We start from the raw sequence: 23421 nt of genomic DNA, 5'->3' as shown, positions 1-23421 counted from the left end.
AAAGAAGAACAAGGAGTCCTGGAAGTGATGGTATGGCCCCCACAGAGCCCTGATCTCAACATCATCGAGTCTGTCTGGGATTACATGAAGAGAGAGAAGCAACTGAGGCTGCCTAAATCCACAGAAGAACTGTGGTTGGTTCTCCAAGATGTTTGGGCCAACCTACCTGCCGAGTTCCTTCAAAAACTGTGTGCAAGTGTACCTAGAAGAATTGATGCTGTTTTGAACGCAAAGGGTGGTCACACCAAATATTGATTTGATGTAGATTTTTCTTCTGTTCACTCACTTTGCATTTTGTTAATTGATAAATATAAACTATTAACATGTCTATTTTTTAAAGCATTCTTACTTTACAGCATTTTTTCACACCTGCCTAAAACTTTTGCACAGTACTGTATATAAAAAGATAGGGCTGTCAATTCATTGCAGTTAACTTAAGCGATTTAACACGTTAATTTCTTTGGAGATTAATTTTAACTCGTGTTACTCGCATTGCTGTGTCTTGAGCCTTGGATTGAGTGCAGTTATTGTTATTATTATTATTATTTATTTCTTAGCTGACGCCCTTATCCAGGGCGACTTACAATTGTTACAAGATATCACATTATTTTTACATACAATTACCCATTTATACAGTTGTTTTTTTTTTTTTTTTTTACTGGAGCAATCTAGGTAAAGTACCTTGCTCAAGGGTACAGCAGCAGTGTCCCCACCGGGATTTGAACCCATGACCCTCCGGTCAAGAGTCCAGAGCCCTAACCACTACTCCACACTGCTGTCCATTGTCCATTGAACATTGTTTAAATAGAAAGTTAGTCACTGAACCGCATAATGGAGCAAAGCACTAAAACATTTTTTCTTTTTTTTGTAATGTTCTGACGGCTCACTGTACAGAAAGACACTTACTTCGATACTGTCAAAGTGAGTTCCAATATCACACACGAGTACATCTAGTCTGCTGCGTGCTGAACACACCTTCACTTCTCAAAATACACAAGCAGCTCTTTGCTACAGACTGTAACAATACAACAACAAATTAAACCCACTAGTTTTGAGTTTTGCTGCAAGCCCATGAATCAAGCTATGTATGATAATATATATTTATATATTTAAATATATAAAAGGAGTAGGCTGTGTTGCTTTTTTTTTTGCGCGTAGAGCCTACCAATTTTTCTTGTTTGTTTGCAGTTTTTGGATATGATGACAAACTTTTTTTATGTTGACTTCACAATTAACAGTTCATTTCTTAAGTGCTTACTGTAGCTAAATATTTATAATTTTATTAAAAAAAACAAATTTTTCAGTCCACGATAACATTTAAAAAAATATCCTCTTTATTCTGTTTTCTGATCTCTATGCTGCTGATTTAAGCATGAGCCGCACATTCCCTTTCAAGTACCAAATGTGTATCCATTACATATTATTATTATTATTATTATTTATTATTATTTATTTCTTAGCAGACGCCCTTATCCAGGGCGACTTACAATTGTTACAAGATATCACATTATTTCTTACATACAATTACCCATTTATACAGTTGGGCTTTTACTGGAGCAATCTAGGTAAAGTACCTTGCTCAAGGGTACAGCAGCAGTGTCCCCTACCAGGGATTGAACCCACAACCCCCCGGTCAAGAGCCCAAAGCCCTAACCACTACTCCATACTGCTGCCCCATAATGGGTTAACTTTGTTTACCTGAAAATTGACTCTGCCCCTCCTAGAAGAGACTAGGGGTGTGTTTTTGACCGCAACAGAACCAGGTTAAGCGACCTTTGACCAAGAACCCGTGAACGTGACCAGAACGCAAGAACGGACCCGGTCATTAAAAATGGTGGAGGTTGAAAATCGCAGCAGTTATGAGTATTATTGATGAACCAACAGGTTGGTTATATATATATATAATGCTGACTAATGTCACAGATATGTCTAAGAAGTTATATACCAATAAATATGCAAAATATATCTCTGGGCAAACGTGTTAGACTGAATTGCTATGTATATGGACTATAGGTAGTTTGTTCCAAGTGCTTTAATTGTATTTCATGCTAGTAATATGAAACCCATTTTTTTTTTTAAATTTGTGATCAACATCTACAACGAGCAATCAATCGTTTTGAGCCTAATGTGTGTGTGTGTGTGTGTGTGTGTGTGTGTGCGTGTGTGTGCACCAGCAGCACCGGCCCGTGCACTGTACCGAGCCTCACAGGCCCATGAAGTTTTCACCAGTACCGCCCATGCACCTCACCGGGTTGCGACAGCTTGAGCAGACGCGTCCAGCCTTGGCTGGGGCGTGGTCTAGAATGGTAGGTGGGGCATAGGGGAGGTGTAACCCCCCATTCCATACTAATATACCTATGGTGCTGCAGGCACTGAACTTGCTTAATGCAAATAGCATTGCTTGCTATTTGCATTAAGCCTGGGTTGTATCACTGTGACACATGCAAAGCCAGCCTGCCTGTCTAGTACCAATAAGGCCTTGTTGACAGCCCAGTTGCTATCTTTATCAAACCGCTTTCTGCGAATTTTGGGCGTTTTCCTCCAAGGCGCTCTGTGTCTCTGGGAGCTGGCATTCCTGTCTGAGGACATGGAGTCAGATGGCACATCCCCTGCAGTTAAGCTCTCCCTGTAATGACAGAGCTTATGCCATTGATCAAGAGGCCACTGTGATCTTGCAGGTGCACTGGTCGACCGATCCCCCCTGTTACACTGCTGCACAGTGGCATTGCTGCTTGAGCAGACGCCCCCTTGAGGGCAGCAACAGTACTTTACACTACTGTACCAGGCCAGTGCTACAGGCACTGAATGAATACCAACCGACCTGTACCATACCGTTCCGGTACAGTCCTGGTTCCTACCTGCTACCGACCGGCGTTTTACAATCCCAAATCTGGCACCAAGCAGGTCTTGTTGACAGTCCAATTGCTGTTTTTAGCAAGCTGAGGCAGCAACTGTACATTCTTACAGTACATTGCTTGCTAACTGCATAATGACTGGGTTTATCCCTGTGACACATGCACGGCCAACCTGCCTGTGGACAAGCAGATGCTCTTCCTGCATGAGGCAGTAGCGTACAAAGGAGGCACTGGTAAACTACAATTTATGAGTTTTGTGTGCATTCTCCAAGCATATGTTGGAGAAACTTTTCTCCTGCAGCTCTACAGAGCGCTCTGCATCCCTCACCTGTACAGCGCTCTTCCCCATCACCCTTTCTTAGAAGAGGTGGCTGCGTCCTCAACCCACAGCTCTGTGCAAAGGGAGAGCCACGCACCCGGAAATAGAGAAGCTTTGGGCAGCAGTTTCCCACAGGCATGCGTGCCTGATGGGGACAAAGTTTGCTCCGTTCCATCTGGTTCCGGGCTAATACCGACTGGTGTTTACATCCCTGTCTGGTACAAAGCAGGCCTTGCTGACCAGTCCTGTTGCTGTCTTTAGCAGCTGAGGCAGGCTATAAAAATGTGCCTTATAAATATCATATGGGAGATACTGAAATTGAAGATGGAATCTATGAAAAAGACCTAGGAGTTTATGTTGACTCAGAAATGTCTTCATCTAGACAATGTGGGCAAGCTATAAAAAAGGCCAACAAGATGCTCGGATATATTCTGAAAAGTGTTGAATTGAAATCAAGGGAAGTAATGTTAAAACTTTACAATGCATTAGCAAGATCTCACCTAGAATATTGTGTTCAGTTCTGGTCAGCTCAATAAGCTACAAACAACCAAACGAGCAAGATGGGCCGAATGGCCTCCTCTCGTTGGCAAACTTTCTTGTGTTCTTATGTTCTTCCTGTATATTTCTTGCTATTCCATAAGGCATTGGTTTTTATCTCTGTGCCAGCAGCCTCAGGGACCAGCACAGCCAGCTGCCCTGCGGCCAAACCAGCTCAGAGGCAAGAGCCTCAGCCCAAGCCTCAGGGAGCCACCTGGCGTCAGTGCACCACAGACATCCAGTTCATCCTACTGTTCAGACCGGCTGTTCAGACCGGCTGTTCAGACCGGCTACTCCCTGCAGTTCAAGCTCGCTCCCCAGGACAACGCTGTGGTGTCTCGGGAGGTAGCAGTTCTGCTGCAAAAATGGGTTAGTCGTATGGTACACCCCCTCCATGTGTAGGGCGGGTTTTACTCCATGCTCAAGTGGGATGGTGGCCTCAGACCAATCCTCGACCTCAGGCAGGTTAACCTGTTCTGAGCCGAAGGAGATTCAAAATGTTGACGGTGCGCCAGCTGTTGCAGTCATTCAGGCCCGGGAATTGGTTCACCATGGTGGACCTCAAGGATGCCTATTTCCATATCCCCATAAAAACCGGCGAACTTAAGTACTTACGGTTCGCTTTTCAGGGAACAGCGTACGAGTTCAGGGTCTTGCCATTTGGCCTCCTGTCTAGCTCCCCATGCCTTTTCGAAGCGCAGGGAAGCTATACTGGCCCCATTGAGACTCAAAGGTATCAGAGTACTCTATTATTGGACGACTGGTTCATTGTGCCCAGTCTCCAGCTCAGGCATACGCTGACACAAAACTGTTCATTGGCCAGCTTATACGGTTGAGGCTGGCAGTGAATCATTCAAGAGCCTCGCTCACACTTTCTCAGACATCTAGGAGTGTGCTTGGACTCCGGGTCCATGCTATCCACTCTGTCAAACGGCAGAGTGCAGAGAATAGTTGCCTGTTTAGAGCTATTCAGCTCAACAGAGTGTTCATGATATGACGTTCCAGAACTTCTGGGCTTGAGGGCAGCAGCTTCACAGACTCTACCTTTGGGTCTCCTGCGCATGCGCCCTGTGAACCGCGACTGCCCATTGACAGTGTTCATCACTGTCTAAAGGCGCACACTCTTGGTGCAAACAGCCTGCCCATGTGAGCCTTGGTGTACATTTCATGGACACAGTAACTTTTACTTGCTCTTTAAATCTGGACGCCCAAAATCATAAAACATAAAAACTTATTTTGAATTTTTGGTCTCTATTGAGGCACATATTTAGGCCCAGTATATGCAGTTTTAGACCCCTGTGAAAAAAAATTGTTTTCGGTGGGGGGTGTTGCCCACTGCACCCACTGCACCCACACTGGGGGAGGACCCCCATACTCCCCTGCCTTATACTTAGGATTTCTAGCCTCCTACTTCAAATGAAAATGAAAATACTGATACTAAATATACATGTTTGGTATCCCTGCAAACCTTAGAACCTGCAGAACATGGAAATGTACATTTGCTTCACAAAAAAGTTTACAAACAAGAGGAGGCCATTCGGCCCATTTTGCTTGTTTTGGTTGTTGGTAGCTTATTGATCCCAGAATCTCATCAAGCAGCTTCTTGAAGGATCCCAGGGTGTCAGCTTCAACAACATTACTGGGGAGTTGGTTCCAGACCCTCACAATTCTCTGTGTAAAAAAGTGCCTCCTATTTTCTGTTGAATGCCCCTTTATCTAATCTCCATTTGTGACCCTTGGTCCTTTGTTTCTTTTTTCAGGTCGAAAAAGTCCGCTGGGTCGACATTGTCAGTACCTTTTAGAGTATGTATGCATGTATGCATCCTTTTGGGCACAATTAAATATAAACTTGTTATTTTTACCACTTTAAGTAGTTTTACCTAATTTTGGAGGGGGTTATGGATAACCGACTTTAAGGGGAGGGGGGCAGTATTAGCAGTATTATCATGGAAAATGCTTGCCAGGTTGTGTCTTGTTTTGATGCTTATTGCGGCCAGGAACCTCATGTTAAAGTAAACATGCTTGGTATCCCTGCAAACCGTAGAACGTGGAAATCGACATTTGCATTTCATGTATCTAGCTTTTGTGGCACAACATTGTGAATAAATATGTGATTTTTTAGATTCTTCTGCATTTTTATAGTTAACATAAATATTTGGCCCTTTAGAGCAAGAAAACCTTTGAATAAGTATCAAATGTTCTAGGTTTTGTAAAGTACTTTTTGAAACACACACTAAATTTGACAGTTACCTTGCCATTTTGAAGTTTTCAATTTAGAATAAGCCTTATAATGTGAGGTGGTCATCCTTAATTTTGAAAATGAAAATTGGGCGTGTTGTACTCTATGCAGTGCAAGAGGGGTTAAGTTCACCTCATGTTTGAGTCTAGTACCATTGTAATACAGTCAGCACTCGGATGTCCTCTTACCCAGATACGCATCAGTCGCGTTTTACCGCCCTTGTATTAAGAATAAAATCAGTCCCCATTATACATATGTAACAAATTCATGCACTTACTCGTCACACGCGATTTCCAACTCCATTACCAGTTTTCTGATACAAAACCTCTCTTCAATACTACAGTGTACTTGTTTAACCATCAAAGTCCGTGGTTTTTTCTTTTTTTTCTGGCATGGCAAATCTTTTTTTTTATTTTTATTATTATTTTACAGTTAGACAGCGCTTCCTCCAACAACAAAGCAAACGAGACAAGGCACGGTAATGTAAAAGTTAAACATTAAACAGCTTTGCAGCTTTGTGTCGGAGTGATTTTGGCCCATTCTTCTTAGCAAATTTGCTCCAGGTTGTTCAGGTTGGTTGGACGACGCTTGTGGACCTCAATTTTCACATAGTGCCACAGATTCTCAATGGGATTGAGATCAGGACTGGGCCACTAAAGGACATTCCCCTTTTTGTTCTTGAGCCACTCCAATGTTGCTTTGGCCTTGTGCTTGGGATCATTGTCCTGCTGAAAGGTGAATTTCCTCCCAGACTTCAGTTTTTTAGCGGACTGAAGCAGGTTCTCTTGCAGTATTTCCCTGTATTTTGCTCCATCCATTCTTCCTTCAATTTTAACAAGATGCCCAGTCCCTGCTGATGAGAAGCATCCCCACAGCATGATGCTGCCACCACCATACTTCACTGTAGGGATGGTGTGTCTTGAGGCATGGGCAGTGTTAGGTTTGCGCCACACATAGCGCTTTGAGTTTTGGCCAAAAAGCTCTATCTTGATCTCATCTGACCACAAAACCTTTTCCCACATCGCAGCTGGGTCACTTTCATGCTTTCTGGCAAACTCCAGGCGTGCTTTCAGATGGTAGTTTTTGAGTAACGTCTTCTTTCTTGCCACCCTCCCATACAGGCCAGTGTTATGCAGAGCTCTTGATATGGTTGACTGGTGCACCATTACTCCACTCCCAGCCACTGAACTTTGTAGCTCCTTCAAAGTGATTGTTGGCCTCTCTGTGGCTTCACTCACAAGTATCCTTGTTTGAGCGCTGAGTTTTGAGGGACGGCCTTTTCTTGGCAGTGCCTGGGTGGTGTGATGCAGCTTCCACTTCCTGATTATTGATCCAACTGTGCTCACTGGGATATCCAAACACTTGGATATTATTTTGTACCCTTTCCCTAATCTATGCATTTGTATTACTTTATCTCTAACTTCTGTAGAATGCTCTTTGGTCTTCATTTTCCTTCAGATTCACAGCCTGACCAATGATCCTTCTACAGTGGGGTTTTTATCCAGTAAATGTGACAGCAACTTTAATGGTTCACAGGTGGAGGCCAATGGTAAGGTAATTGTGTCCTCGTTAGGGCAATTTCTTTCATCTGTGTAAACTGGGAGCTTCCACAGCACAGGGGTTGAATACTTATGCAAGCAAGATATTTCTTATTTTTCTTAAATATTTGCCAACATAAAACCAATGTCACCTTACAATAATTGATTTTGAGTTTCAGTGTTTTAAAATAAAATATCAAACAGAACGAAATTTCGATGTACCATTTGTAATTCAGTAATATGAGAGAATTGGTCGGGTCTGAATACTTTTGCAAGACACTGTATATATAAATTTTGTTATTTATTTATTTTTAAACTGATCTTTAGTAGTTTTTGTGCATTTTCATTTGCAAGTGAACTGTGATATTAGGGCCTTACGAGCACTATATTTTGCAATTTTGAATACTGACTGGATACTGTAATTCTGGAAACCTGTTTTTTTTGTTTTTGTTTTTTTTAATCTTGTTAAATGGCATTGCATTTTACATTTTACACTGTTCTGTGCATGGGTAACATTTTGATTTAATTTTGCTGTTGGGTTGTTAATGGGGAATTTTACATAGAGCTAGTACAATACATACTGGATTTAAAAGTATGTACTTTATTATAGTCCACGTGTTGTCTATTTTGGCAAGTGGTATTTTCAGAATCAGAATATCATTTTGAACATATAGTACAGTACCAACAAAAAAAATCTAAGTGGAAGCATACTTATTTTAAAACAGTCCTTTCAGCTATGTATTTTCTGACCTTGTTTCTTTTTTGTGTTCCCTGAAAAAACAGACAAGCGTTTGTCTTTTACTGCTGTGTTATTCCCCAACTCGTGCGCTAAAAAATTTCGATGAAAAAATCAGTGAAATACCCCTCTGGATGAAAAACGAAACTAACAGGAAGACTGTCTTCAGATAGTTTAACATTCGAGACAGATTGCTGTAAATATCCTGCCTTGACCCTGCTGAATCAAATCTTCTATGAGCGGTCTACTATCATCATGAGCCATCTCTTGTGATATGTCAGATATAAGAAAAAAATAAGAAATAAAACGGCAACAGTTCCAAAGAAAAGAAAAATATGTGCTGCAATATACGTCTCCCTGTACAGTTTCTCAAACCCAAGTCATATTTTTTCTTTCCGTATGAAGTGTGTGCAGGGCAGGGGACTGTTTGGGTGTTAGGGGGCAGGTTAAAACATACTTGCATACATACACGTCAAATCAAAAGAAATAATCAGGTATGTGTCACACTCGTTTAACCATCACCACTGAAGTCAAAATTTTATAGGGCCAGATATGTGAGTGCTGACTGTACTCACAGCGTACAGTTTCAGAATGTATAGTTTCCTAGCTTCCTTTTGATAGTCTTTGCAGTGGGGTCAGAAAATAGAGAACAAAGGCAAAAAAAAAGTTAATATATGTAAGGCAGTCGTGCTGTAATTTTATTCCAAGCAAAAAAAGAAGTGTCTCATAGTTAACATTTATTTATCTAATTTTAGAAAAATATATAGTTTTTATATGGCTCAAAATTCACACTATGAAAAACGCTAAGAACATTTGACCTAGTGGTGTTCTATTTTCTTTTATGTTTTTTTTAATTATGTTGCCATGACAGAAACATAACTGTTTTTTGTTCTTGATATATATATATATATATTGAAAAGTTACTGTGGAAGGGTGGGGGTATTCACTGACACGGGAGACAGAAGATTATATTTGCAAACACCGCACAGGTGCCCAGTTTTATTTATTTTCTTTTCTTTTTTCTTTATTTTAGCCCGCAGAGGGTGCTGTTGTCCGTGGCCTGAATACTGTCAACAGTAAAACAGGACCATGGGGTTACCAATACAGGTATACCGTTCAGTGCACTTACAAGTGCTCGAAAATAATAATGAAAACAGAAGGCGAAAGAAAAAGGGAAAATAAAACACAGTAATAAAACTACAAACAAAAGTGCTGCTTACGCAGTGACCCCACTGCCGCTAAGCTGGTCAGTACTGGCCTCCGACCTACGCTCAGCTATTTCTATACATTGGGGTGGCCAGGGTTCCCCGTATACCTACACACATCCCCTCGGGTACGTAATTATTTCTTTTACTTTGTAAATTTATTTTTAAGGAAGGCTGTCTCCCTCAGCCGGGCTCGCCTGATCCTTGTTTCACTCTGGCCTCTTCTGCCAGCGTCACTGTATATCCCCGAACACGGCCACCCGAGTGCACAACCAAGCGCAGTTCTTATGGGCCAAGCAATCTCCCAAGGCCCACCTCTCAGCCACTCAGAGAGAGGGAAAGCCCACACACCCTTTTCCCCACCTCTCCGTGTCATTGCAATGACTGACAGGCAGCTCCTACGAGACTGCTGCCCTCTACCTGCAGTACCACACATGTGCTAGATAGTCAGTACAGATCTCCCCTGTTACAGTTACATTTTCAGATTGTGCTGAAAAAAACAATGTATAGTTTTCCTATGTTTCCTTTATAGACTTCTGAGAAATTTGACTTTTGAAATGATTCAGTCCCAAATTCAGGAAAAGGCTTTTGGAACGGAGGGTTCCAAAAGCCATAGCAGCGAAAGGGTTAATGTTATGGCTCTTAAATCTTTTGTTTTTTATTTTCTTCATTTTTTAATTTTGAAAATGTTTTAATTGTCACGTGAAAGGTGTGCAAATCAAGTGTTCAGTCTTTCAGTCTTTTCCGATCTAAGATGTAGTCGGGTTTCTAGTTCTCCACAGCGGGAACTACAACACAGAGTATGAGTGCCAACATTCAACACCTAATACAACTGCAACTGTATGAAGTGCATGATTTAAAAAAATTAAATAATAAAATCTGTGTGAGGCTTCCCGTGTCAGACAGACAGATACGTGTCCCGGGGACGTAGACCACTGCAAACCTGAGTCCCCACGAACCATACGTGTCCTGGGGAGCCTTGCTGATTGTGTGTTTTGGTATTCCATTTTTTTTTATACTGTTCTTTAGCCATTTCCTTTTGAGAAATACACTCATAGCAAACTTCAACAAACATGAATCCAACTCCTTTGTCTTGACCATCATCTGGTGTGTTGCCAAAAATGATGTTCTTCAACAGATGTTGCAAATAATAATTACCTCTCTTTTCAGGCTATTGACTTTATAATGTAGATTACTAATTGTGTAGTGGTTTTCAATCAATAAATATATTTAATTATATTACATTTTTACAGACTTTTAATGTAAAGGTGCCAATACTTTTATCATGAACAAATATTTATAATTGCTTAAGTGCTTTTATTTTAAATTTTTTTATAAATATTGTTGAATTACCAGAAATTTTGTATTTTGGTTTTTGTCATATTAATTAGTGGCTAATGTTTGCTAAATGCATGTATTTAACATGTTTTCTCGAATGACTAAATGTGACGTGTAGGGTGTCTATACTTCTGTCTGCGACTAAGTGGTCCAGAAAGCAGAAGTCGTAACAGACAGTGATTCAAGTGACTTGAAACCTTGATATCTTTTATGAGTCATGCTTTTCAGATTACCATTTGGTCATGAATTGTTGTTTCTAGAGAACTCCTGTCTCCATGCTTGGGGATACAAAAGTATTAAGTGTAATTGTTTTAAGGCCAGAGCACATCATGCACTAACAATACCATTATATTTAATAGAAATCGGGGAAGTCAACAGAGCTAGACAATATTTTAGGTCTAATGTTCGTGTGGGTTGAAATTGGCAAAAACTGAAAATAAAGCGGCTTCTTGTTTTTATACCTCTTCAAAAGGGCAACATAGCAAGCCTCTACTCCAGTTCATTGCCAGATGTTATCCAATGCATTTTGATTATCATCATTGGTGTACTTACAGAGCCACCTAACAGTTTAGATGTGTTTTTGCTTTCCACAGGCTGTCACATTGAACTGCGCTCATAGCTTCTGCTCGCATTGTATAAACCAGTGGAGGAAACGGAAGGATGAGTGCCCCATTTGCAGACAGAATCTGTTTTCACAGACTCGTTCTCTGGTTCTCGACAACTGCATTGATAGAATGGTGGAGAACCTGAGTTCAGAGATGAAAGAGCGGCGCGAAAGCCTGATCCGAGAACGTAAAGGTGAGAGGTGCGTGGAGCTAAAAAAAATGTTTTTTTGTTTTTTAAAGTGGTGCCACACTCACTATCTGTTTGCAGTGGGTGATTTGATTGATTTATGTATGTATGTATTTATTTATTTTGTAAACTGGTGTATTCTACCGTGGTGTGGTTATGTTCTTAAACTAAAAACTGAAAACAATTGTAAACGCATGTTTTCTATTCATCTAGTTTGTGCTTTGAAAATCCATTTCTGTGTCCTGAGTCGGTGTTTTTAAAGGGGCAACGAACCTCAAGTGGGTGCAGTTTTATTACAATAATAATAATAAAAAAAGATATTCTTACTTTTATCATTTTATATTAGATCTCTTTTAAAAAAGGCTTACAAGTATCCCACAAAACACTTACCCTTTTTTAAGCAAACAGGAGATGATCAATCCAGCAAGAATATTAAATAATCTGTTGTCTTTATTAATGTAAATATGTAGTTACTACCAGTACAGTACTTGTACAATTCCAACTATAATGGTTGACTGCTCTGAATCAAAGTGTTATACAGTCTTTTTAATTTTGTATTTGTTAATTTGTGCAAGATGGGTGGAAAAATGAATAATAATGCACTGAAGTCCAATTATAACACTATGTAACACAATTTTTGTTCCTGGGTAGTAAGTGTTATTTCCTAATTGCTTATGCCTCAAAAGTATAGAAAATGGCTATTATTCCCCACAAACTTTGCTTTTGTGACCAGGACAGTGATATTTTGAAATTCACCTATTTCCAATGAGAAAACGGGCGAATTTGTGTCTCTTCGTTCACATAGTCAGAAAAAAACAACATATGAATCCAAATTAACATGTATTTATACTAAAGTAATACAAAAATGACTACAAAAGATTTAGAAGTGAGTAGTTTTTCAAGATTTACGATTATACTGTAAATCACTTTCACGAATCAGCCCCCAAATGTAGTCTCCCATCATGTTCTTGTTATACTGTCCTTGGTAGCGGCGTTCAAAGTCCAGTATATCCTGGTGGAAGCGCTCGCCTTGCTCCTCCGAGTACACTCCCATATTCTCCTTGAATTTATCAAGATGAGCATCAAAGATATTGACTTTGAGGGACATCCTACAGCCCATTGTGCCGTAGTTCTTCACCAGAGTCTCAACCAGCTCCACATAGTTTTTGGCCTTGTGATTGCCCAGGAAGCCCCGAACCACTGCGACAAAGCTGTTCCAAGCCGCTTTCTCCTTACTAGTGAGCTTCTTGGGGAATTCATTGCACTCCAGGATCTTCTTTATCTGTGGTCCGATGAAGACACTGGCTTTGACCTTTGCCTCAGACAGCTTAGGGAAGAAGTCTTGAAGGTACTTGAAGGCTGCCGACTCCTTATCTAGAGCTCTGACAAATTGTTTCTTAAGGCCCAATTTGATGTGCAGTGGTGGCATCAGCACCTTCCGGGGGTCCACCAGTGTCTCCCACTTGACGTTGTTCCTCCCCACAGAGAACTCCGTCCGCTGTGGCCAGTCCCGCCTGTGGTAGTGCGCCTTGGTGTCCCTGCTGTCCCAAAGGCAAAGATAGCAGGGAAACTTGGTAAAACCGCCTTGGAGACCCATCAGGAATGCCACCATTTTGAAGTCTCTTATGACCTTGATGCCATCTCAGAAAAATGCAGATATGTATCCACTTAGGCAGCTGGAACTAAACTGAACTGGTGGGCTTAAGGCCCCTGTATTTATACTACTATTTATATTACTGGAAAGTTCTAGAAGTTACTCCAAGTTTACTCAGCACTGAATCTATCTGGAATGTTCTGGAAAATAGGTAAATTTCAAAATATCACTGTCCTGGTCACAAAAGCAAAGTTTGTGGGGAATAATAGCCATTTTCTATACTTTTGAGGCATAAGCAATTAGGAAATAACACTTACTACCCAGGAACAAAAAAAAAAAAAAAAAATTGTTACACAGTGTAATCAAAAGCACCACAGTTTATATAGTCATACACAGGCTTGCTACTATTCAATTTTTATTTTTTGCCAAATCGACAATTAATATTTATGTTTGTTTATTTTTGAAAGAATTTACTGTTTTTTTCAATCTTTATTTTTCAATTCAAGCAGAGCATGGATGAAATCGACCTTTATGCTTTAAAAAAAAAAAAAAGCAGCATAAAAAAAACTTTATGCAGTTGAGAAACGTCTCATTTAGAGAAACCCCATTATCATATTTTACATGCAACAAAACCATTGTTACCAACATTCTAATTGAAATAACGTTTGTTTACAGCAAAGCTATACCTTGTAGACATAGATCCTACACAAATTAAAGTCTCAAATAAACCGTAGAAAACGCAGCATATAAAGTGTATTACACAGACTTTATAGCATACATTTACAAGTAAAAACAATATGCACAGACAGGTCAAAACATTAGAGAGTTGAACAGAACTAACTTGCACTTATTCCGAGCTCCACCCCTCTCCTTAAGCACAGCTGGAGGCAAGGCAGACTGCCCGCTTCGTCCTGCCGTCGATCAGGGTATTGTGCACAATACTCAAGTGTGTTCCTCTTGCGCCCCATTTTCAAATCAAACTAGTAACTGTCGCCGTATATACCTATAATAGCAAACACTTACCTACACCTTAACCCGCTAATTTCAAAGTAGGCACTTTGAATGACAGGCTATAGCTGGCAAATGAAAGTGCACAGTCGGTCTGATGATTGACAGTCATTTAAACGAATGAGAGCATTCTAGCGCTGCTTCAGCCAACGAGATGTGTCAGGACACTAGCCTATTAAGGAACCACTGATTCCTTAAGAGCCATTCAGAGCAGAACGGAGACGGGACAGACAGCAAGTATAAAAACTACGGGGCTCCCGAGTGGTGCATCCAGTAAAGGCGCTCCGTGCGGAGTGCAGGATGTGCCCTATAGCCTGAAGATCGCAGGTTCGAACCCAGGCTGTGTCACAGCCAACCGTGACCGAGAGTTCCTAGGGGGTGGCGCACAATTGGCTGAGCGTTGCCCGAGTAAGGAGGGCTTAGGTCGGCAGGGGAATCCACGGCTCACCACGCATCAGCGACCCCTGTGGCCGATAGGGCGCCTGTGGTTCTGCAGTGGAGCCGCCAGATCTGTGTTGTCCTCCGGCACTATAGGTCTGGTGGCATTGCTGTGGATCTGCAGTGCGAAAAATGACGGCTTGGCAGGAGCACATTTCGGAGGACGCGTGTTCCAGCCTCCATGTCCCGAGTCGGCGGGGGGGGGGTTGCGAGCGGTGAGCCGGGGATACAGATAATAATTGGGCATGCTAAATTGGGGAGAAAACCGGGGTAAAAAATTGGCGACAACTAAATTTAAAAAAAAAAAAAAAAAAGTATAAAACTACACAGACAAGATGATTTCTTAAATTATTATTTTTGGTAAGAAAAAAAAATAGCGAGTGGTTTTACTGATGTTTATCCTATATATATTTATTTCAGTCAAACTCATATTTGTGAGGAATTCGACGTTTAAAGAGCTTTACCGATTACAATCGAAAAGTAGCAAGCCTAGTCATACAGTATATGTTGTGCACATTCATAATAACATAAGAAAGTTTACAAATGAGAGGAGGCCATTCAGCCCATCTTGCTCGTTTGGTTGTTAGTAGCTTATTGATCCCAGAATCTCATCAAGCAGCTTCTTGAAGGATCCCAGGGTGTCGGCTTCAACAACATCTGAATGCCCCTTTATCTAATCTCCATTTGTGACCCCTGGTCCTTGGTTTCTTTTTTCAGGTCAAAAAAGTCCCCTGGGTCGACATTGTCTATACCTTTTAGGATTTTGAATGCTTGAATCAGATCACCGCGTAGTCTTCTTTGTTCAAGACTAGATTCAATTCTTTTAGCCTGTCTGCATACGACATGCCTTTTAAACCCAGGATAATTCTGGTTGCTCTTCTTTGCACTCTTTCTAGATCAGCAATATCCTTTTTGTAACGAGGTGACCAGAACTGAACACAATATTCTAGGTGAGGTCTTACTAATGCATTGAAAAGTTTTAACATCACTTCCCTTGATTTAAATTCAACACTTTTCACAATATATCCGAGGCCTTTTTTATAGCTTCCCCACATTGTCTAGTGAAGACATTTCTGAGTCAACATAAACTCCTAGGTCTTGTTCATAGATTCCTTCTTCAATTTCAGTATCTCCCATATGATATTTATAAGGCACATTTTTATTGCCTGCGTGCAGTACTTTACACTTTTCTCTATTAAATGTCATTTGCCATGTGTCTGCCCAGTTCTGAATGCTGTCTAGATCATTTTGAATGATCTTTGCTGCTGCAACAGTGTTTGCCATTATTATTTTGTCGTCTGCAAATTTAACAAGTTTGCTTACTATACCAGAATCTAAATCATTAAGAGTCATCATAACTTGTATCATAACTAGCCTCAAATGCAAGGTACTGGAGGATACCAAAATGGAAATGTGCTGCACTTATAGTAGACAAATAAGTAAACTGTAACCTATTTAAACCAACAAAGACCTAAAATTAAAAAAAAAAAAAAGTTATCAGCTTTGTAACTATAAAATTAAATTTCACATAAGGAAGTGTTTTATTTTATTCATGAAGAATGACCGCATTTCAGTACCCTATAATATCATGCAGATAGGAAATGAGGCAATGAGATCATAAAAAGCATAGATTTGCTTGTTACACAGTTTAACAAACCAAGGGAGACCTACTTGTATCATACGACATATCGCACATTTATTTTCACAAGGATGCAATTTTTTTTTTTTTATCTTTGAACGGAATGAAAGAGCAGGCTTTACATGAAGCACACCTTGGATTCCAATGCAATATAAGTACCAATTTTATTTATTACTACTTTTTACCAATCTGAAAAATAAAGCATTATATTTAGGGCTTCTGTTTTTTGATTTTTGTTTTTTATTCATTTTATTTTTTTCAGTGCTTATTTTTTGCTATGTTCGAGATACCCCAAAATCTTTTTTTTTTTTTTTTAGGACCTTTTTATATACTGTATGAAATTACTGTTTTCAATTACTTTCCAAAATGCTCAATATGTATAGTAACTCGACAGTACTTCCACACTTAAGTTGTACCTTCTTTCCTTTGCTGTTTTCCATAATGAAATCCTTATGTTCACGGGCTGTTTTTCCGGTGTTTTGTGTGTCTAGGCATTTTTTTACATTTTGCCACAATTTCCAATTTTGTTTTAAATCCCCCCCTATATAACGTAATATAGCTTTAAATCCTGCGAACAATATATACTGTATATATATATATATATATATATATATATATATATATATATATATATATATATATATATTGAAACTCAATGTTCAGCTTCCACAGTAAATCAGGCAGGACTGGGCCAAGGTGCTCCTAGTAGCCCCTTATTGGCCCAGGAAACCCTGATGCAGTTCCTAAGCGGCCCGCTGTGGAGACTGCCCTAGCACTGTGACCTGCTCAGTCAGGCTCAGGGGACCTTATGCCATACCAACCGATCGAGCCTGTAGCTCTGGGTCTGGCCCCTGAAGGGCTGCATTTGAACCGCCTGGGTCTGTCCAATAGGGTTATTGACACCCTGCAGAATGCCAGAGCAGCATCCACATGTTCCCAGTACGGCAATGGTTACAATTCTATTTCAGGGAAAGTTTTTTGTGATATTTAAAACATGGGTTTTATGTAATCCAATATGGATAATTGAGAGTTAAGATCCTCAGATCAGTTCATTATTTAAGCATTAAGATATGGGTGTGGGTTAACATGAGATAACTGCACACTTAGGGCGTTATAAGGCCCAACGCAAAAAACCCTGTGTGCAGTTATCTCATGTTAACTCACCCCTAAGTGCCTTAATGTTATTATAAATCGAATTTAAAATTACTATATTTATTTACTTTTTAAATTAACACAGCAAATAAAGAAATAAAATAAAAAAAGTTCAATAACAGTAAATATCACTACGCACAAAAAAATTGTTCCAGTGTAATTTAAACAAAATGTGTTTAAACATGTTTATTTTTATATATTAACATATGTTTAATTATAAATATAAGCATGTATGTTCTTCCTGAGAAAGTAAATGAAAGGTAACTAGTTTAACTTTTTCTTGAAGCTTATTTTGTATCATGATCACAGCCCATTTGGAAGCTTTTATTGTGTTGATTTCGTTCTGTTTCTGTTATTCCACGGTACCGTCTTTCTTAAAGTAAAGTTAATTACTGGTATCGGTACTTTGTCAGATTCGGGAAATGGATCGTCATACCATTCGCCAGAAATTTTCCATTTAAAAACATCAAAATTTGATTGTGGGTCTGTTTTTTTTTTTGTTTTTTTTTTCTTAATTAATGATAATTTACAGAAATAAAACGTTCTAGAATAATGGTGTATGAATTTAAATTCAAAGCTTTTGGCGATGCGTCTGCGTTGAAAGGTTGTGTGGGATTAACGTGTGGCTGATAGAACGCAGGTAATCATTCAGAAAGCAGGATTTTTCCAAGCAGGTTTATAATTTAACATTGTTCATTTTCCTGTACAAATTAATATTTTATTTATGTAATTTACTGAATCCCTGTTGTCTAATTAATGAAAAGAAAATAGCAGGTCACATGTTAATGTTTCCCCTTTTCATTCCCTTCTTGCATTCATAAATTGTATCACTCAGCCACACTTTCAGATAACAAGCAGCAGAACTAGACTGCAGTAACTAACCATTACTGGAAGGCAGTTATTTATAGAATTAGGGTTAATAGTAATATTAAGCTGTTTTATAGTCTTAAAAAGATAACAATAAACAAACTGCAGTTTATACTTTTTTTATTTGCTTAGTTTATTACAGAACGGCAATGAGATGGAATGTAAATAAAGGCATGTTGAATATAATTAATAGCCTTCAATTAAAATTTGAAATGAAATAGTCAATGAAGTATGTTTTGCACAGCACTATTATAAAAAAATAAAAAAAAACATCTTGGAACCAATAATAATGCTATATGAACAAATGAATCTATCTCAAAATAACAAATCTGCTCTGATTTAATCAGATAATAAACCTATCAAACCTACCTGGCAATTTGATTTTTAAATGTGCTCTTTTAAATAAAGCTTCTTGAGCAATTTCATGAAGCAACACTTGGAATGTTGAACATTTCCAGTAATATCTTACTATATCTGAACAACTTCAACAAAAACAACATTGACATTTTCTTGCTGATTTTTGGTTCTATGTGGAATGCATAAATTACTATTAAAGTTCTAAATCTGTTTCAATGGTGGCAGACAGGAACTTATCATCTCTGTAACCATCTCTGTGCTTAATTTATGATCAAAGGAGCTTTTAGGTAAAAATAAATAAATAAATACTCTGAAATATAAATAGAGGAATTTAGGAATATAAGAATTTCAGAGGAAACACACAGCCATGCAAACTGTAGCTTCTCCAACGGCAATGCTTACATTTTTATACCACACTAATAAAGTACTGCCTTGCTTTTTTACGGTACAATGTACACCTGCTTTACATAGTGAAGAAAGACATAACAAGAGAAAAATGAATGCCTTGATTTTGAATGAAAACCTTTCTGCTTAAACTGCTGCAGTTGCGCCAAATACAACCAATAGCAGGCTGTAATCTTTTATTATTTTTTTTCCATTAAACATGGGAAATTGTTTTGTGGATGGACAACATGTTATTCTCATGCTCATACTATCAATTAGGCTATCTGTTGATTTTCAACTGGGTACAGGGTCCCCCAAGTTTTATAAGTGTGCCCTGCATGGGCATATGTTGCAAGAAGCCTTTCCACTGTGAATGTCTGTCTCTGAAGATCTTGTGGCTGACACATGTCTGGTTTAGGTACATTTATTATGATTATTTTTTTCACGGTTATCATGGATTTCACAATTTACCCATTGCTGTGTAATATGTAGTTCTCCATGAAAATTCTGACTATGCACTTGTCAAATTTAGGAACCTGGCAACCAGTTTAGTTTGCTTCCGGTAAATGATTGAACACTTTGCATAGGACATTTCACATGTCTGTTTATTTATTATTATTTATTTATTTATTTATTTATTATTGTTTAAGAATTTACTGATGGTGAAAATGGGATGTCTAAAACACAAACTAAATATTCTACCATTTTAGCATTTACTGTGGTTCAGTTAAGTATTTAAATATTTAGTTACATTTGTTATATACTAACTGTTGAGAAAAAATTGAAGGTGACAATGCTTTATTTCTGCATTAATAAACATTGTTTATTTATGAAATATCATGAAAAATATGTATTTTAGACAGTGGTGAGCCTTGAAATGAGCCTTTTTCTACCATGAAATAAATACAGCCCAGATTATGATAGACTTGTAGATACAGGAGGGGGAGACTTGTGTTATACATGACACACATGTATGTTACTGGCATATTTTAAGAGGACTCAACCAAATTGTACTTTGTATTATATGCAGGAAAATGCTAGATTTGTGTCTGAATTTAAGATAAATATCTAATGCTTTTTAGTAGTACAGTAAGTGCATGTATTTAATCATAACCTAGTGTCTGACTGTACCTCTGAGTATTTAGACTATCTTTAAAAAAAAAAAAAAATAATAATAATTTAGAGGTCACACTTCTGCTTTGTCATGATAATTGCTCAAAAAACGATTTGCTGCTGGGATGGGGGTGTTTACCCATTTAATTGTTAACGATAGTTAACAAGTAAAGGTATGACAGAGTAGGGGTAAAATTCTTTGGTGGCAGCAAATGCTGTTTAATTTCAAAACAAGTGGACCACAAATACAAGCTATACGGAAGTGAAACACCATTTACAGCTGTGCATAGATTATCGCTACTTTCTTTGCTTTCTCTCCTTTCTTTGCAGCTCAGCCAGTGGTAATGGTCGTGATAAACGATGACGACAACGAGAGCAGTGATTTCTCATCCGGAAGCAGCATCTCCTCTGTAATTTCCACTGAAGAAAGCAGCAGCAGCTGGGGCTCGGACACCTCTAGTTCCAGTGAGAACTCCTCGTATGATGGGTTCTACATCATCTAGGCAAAGTTGACCCTTCCAGTCCTGGTCATGTTCCAGCCCTGTTCTAAATTGTGTCATTGAAACAATTAAACCGCCAGCCAGGTCCTGAAGTCGTTGATTCTTTTAAGTTTACCTAATAAAACCTCAAGTGGAATGGCCCTCCCAAGATTGGGATATGCCACTTGTGATTTGACTGTTTTTTTGTGATTGTTTGTTTTTTTTTAATTGCAATTCTGTTGTTGTGATCAAGAAGTTGTTTTCAGATACATGTCCTGTGTGTATACCAACAGAGTTAAGTACATGTAGTAAGGACTTGTTCTATAGAGCGCAATCCTAGATCATAAGTTTGTTCAGCCTTGTGGAGGTAACACTTTTTTTTTTTTCTAAAAGGAATAAAAAATATTTTAAAAATAACAATAATCTGAACTCTACAACTCCTGTTTAGCTCAGTCAACATCAATTGTGCCAAGAAATGCACTGAAGTTTGGGCTAGTCCATTAAAAGAGTACTAGGTCTGTGGATAGTTTGCATTTTGTTAATAAAAAAAAGTTTCCATAAGAGTTGTCTCTCATTTAAAGTTATATTGAACATTTTGCCACAGAGCTGGTATTCCCAGGCAGGTGTAATGTAATTAAATAAATGGAAATGTAGTCACTAAACCTGAGTACTGCATTGAAATGTCCCCAGGCTTGCTGCTCCCTTCATGAGCGGGTGAGCTTGTTGACAAACTATAGTGTTCAAAATCAAAAGGCAGGAAGTTGTATTTTGAAGCAGCATGCCAGGAACCTGGTGGTTTTTGCAACAGAACTTTGCATGACAGCTGTTCTACGGATTCTTAGCGTTTTGACTGTAGGGTTAGCTATCTTATATGATTGAATTGGTTAAGGGTGTTCAGAAAACCTTTTAAGAGAGGTTGTCATGTACTTGGTGTTTGCAAAAACATAATCAAAGACAAACAAGAATACCTTAAGAGAAGTTGTGTTTTTATTGTCCATATTGGTGACAGGAAACAGCATAACACATATTGTAGAGGAATAATAATTGCCGCTAATGAGGAAAAGGTGAATAGGCATTGATGCATTAGAACGTTGACATACATAGTTTGTTCTTGTAGGTGTGTGATTGATAACAGGCAGTCTGTAGAGTGAAAATATGCGCATCTGCAGTCCTTAGTATTGTAATTATTAGTTGTAGGATGTGCAACAACGGCGAAAGAGTGGAGGGGAAACACAAAGTATATTGTTACTTTATTCTTTGGTTTCTTGCATCAAGATGCTCTCCAAATTGTGGGTTGTTTTTTACTTTTTACAATTCATTCTTTCCGGTAACATTACAGATGGAATTATTCATTCACTTTGTCTTGTTTGAAGTTGTTTGTTCATTGTTGTTATTATTATTTGCTTATTTAGCAGACGCCTTTATCCAAGGCGACTTACAGAGACTAGGGTGTGTGAACTATGCATCAGCTGCAGAGTCACTTACAACTACGTCTCACCTGAAAGACGGAGCACAAGGAGGTGAAGTGACTTGCTCAGGGTCACGCAGTGAGTCAGTGGCTGAGGTGGGATTTGAACCGGGGACCTCCTCATCAATGTCTCCATATAATTTTGTAGTAATGCCATGTTTCTAATTGAAAGTAATTCTACAAAACCACAAAATTATCTCTAATGTTCTTAAAAAAAAAAAAAAAGATATTGCTTTTCTGTGCTATGAAGACCTTTTCCAGTATAAAAGTGCAGATATTGGACAAACAAACTGAAACACCTGCCATTACATTGTCAATATGATGTAGGCAGCAGGGATGGCTGATTTAATGCAGTAAGACTTCAAGGTGATTTGGTGTGATACCTGACCATTTTTCAATGATTACCACATTTAATTAATTCATAGATGTTCTCTAGAATGGCTGACCCTTGAAGTAAATCAGTCTGTTCTTAATGAAACTTACATAATCTGTGCACTTTTTATACAATCAGTATCAAAACATCACGAAACTGATTGGCAACAAAGAGCATTAGTATAATGTAAAATACATGTTCGGGATTCCATTTGCACAACAACATTATACATTCATGTGATGAGTGATGAACAGACCATTCATAGAAACGTGTGTTAAATATCAAATGGTATTCAACTTCAGCAGATTGCAATGGAAGCACAGCACAAGTTACGGTTAATAATTAGGTATGTGATAAAACATTACTAAATAATGCAAATGTCTACACTTATTCACACATATTGGTAAGTAATAAATAAATTGATTTGTACAGTAAACCATACCAGCATTGTACATAGTGTTTCTGAATTTGATTTAAAAAAGAAAGTGACAAAGATGAAATATTTACTATGAAAGTTATTTCAGTGAGAGTATATTTGCAGAAATTAACTTGTCTATTGCCACATTCTTAATTTTTCGTCACAAATCCTGTATAGTCCCACTTGTGTAATCTCATTTCAAGGTAATTTGCTACTTTGCATCTGTTTTTTTTTAATGTGAGCAGCATTATCAAACCAATTCCATATATTCTTTAGCACTATAAGATGTGACTAATATTAAAAGATCATATTATTTAAACATAGGAAAACAACTTTAACAATTGTAAATATTTAATTTTTCCCATCTTATCGACCCTGTTCCTTTGTCTAATTGCTGGATTTCTACACACAGCGTTCATAATAAATATTTATGTAAACATATAGCATATGGTGGTCATCCATAGGTTAATAATCAACATTTTGCCTTGTTCCAAGTATTAACGCTTTATGGAATTCTGGCATCAGTTCTAAGAATATTCACTATTTCACGTGCAAGTGTTTTTTTTGTTTTT

At 38.5% G+C, this 23421-nt stretch overlaps 1 protein-coding gene across 2 annotated transcripts in view; it reads left to right on the top strand.

Annotated features, from left to right (window-relative positions):
* LOC117402355 (E3 ubiquitin-protein ligase rnf8) overlaps positions 1-20791 on the top strand; it is a 64060-nt gene extending 43269 nt beyond the window's left edge. The window contains exons 7-8 of one of the 2 annotated variants that reach the window (XM_059024314.1): positions 11361-11565; positions 20442-20791. In XM_059024314.1, coding sequence (XP_058880297.1) covers positions 11361-11565; positions 20442-20614 — 378 coding nt within the window. In that variant the 3' untranslated portion in view covers positions 20615-20791. Of the gene's footprint in view, positions 1-11360; positions 11573-20441 lie in introns of both variants that reach the window. The other variant, XM_034921442.2, reaches the window with a different exon arrangement.
* The last annotated feature ends 2630 nt before the right edge of the window (positions 20792-23421 follow it).

Source organism: Acipenser ruthenus, chromosome 5 (genome assembly GCF_902713425.1).
Source record: "Acipenser ruthenus chromosome 5, fAciRut3.2 maternal haplotype, whole genome shotgun sequence".
Classification (NCBI taxonomy): Eukaryota; Metazoa; Chordata; class Actinopteri; order Acipenseriformes; family Acipenseridae; genus Acipenser; species Acipenser ruthenus.
The sequence above is the reverse complement of the archived record's forward strand: the minus strand, read 5'-3'. Positions and strand labels throughout refer to the sequence as shown.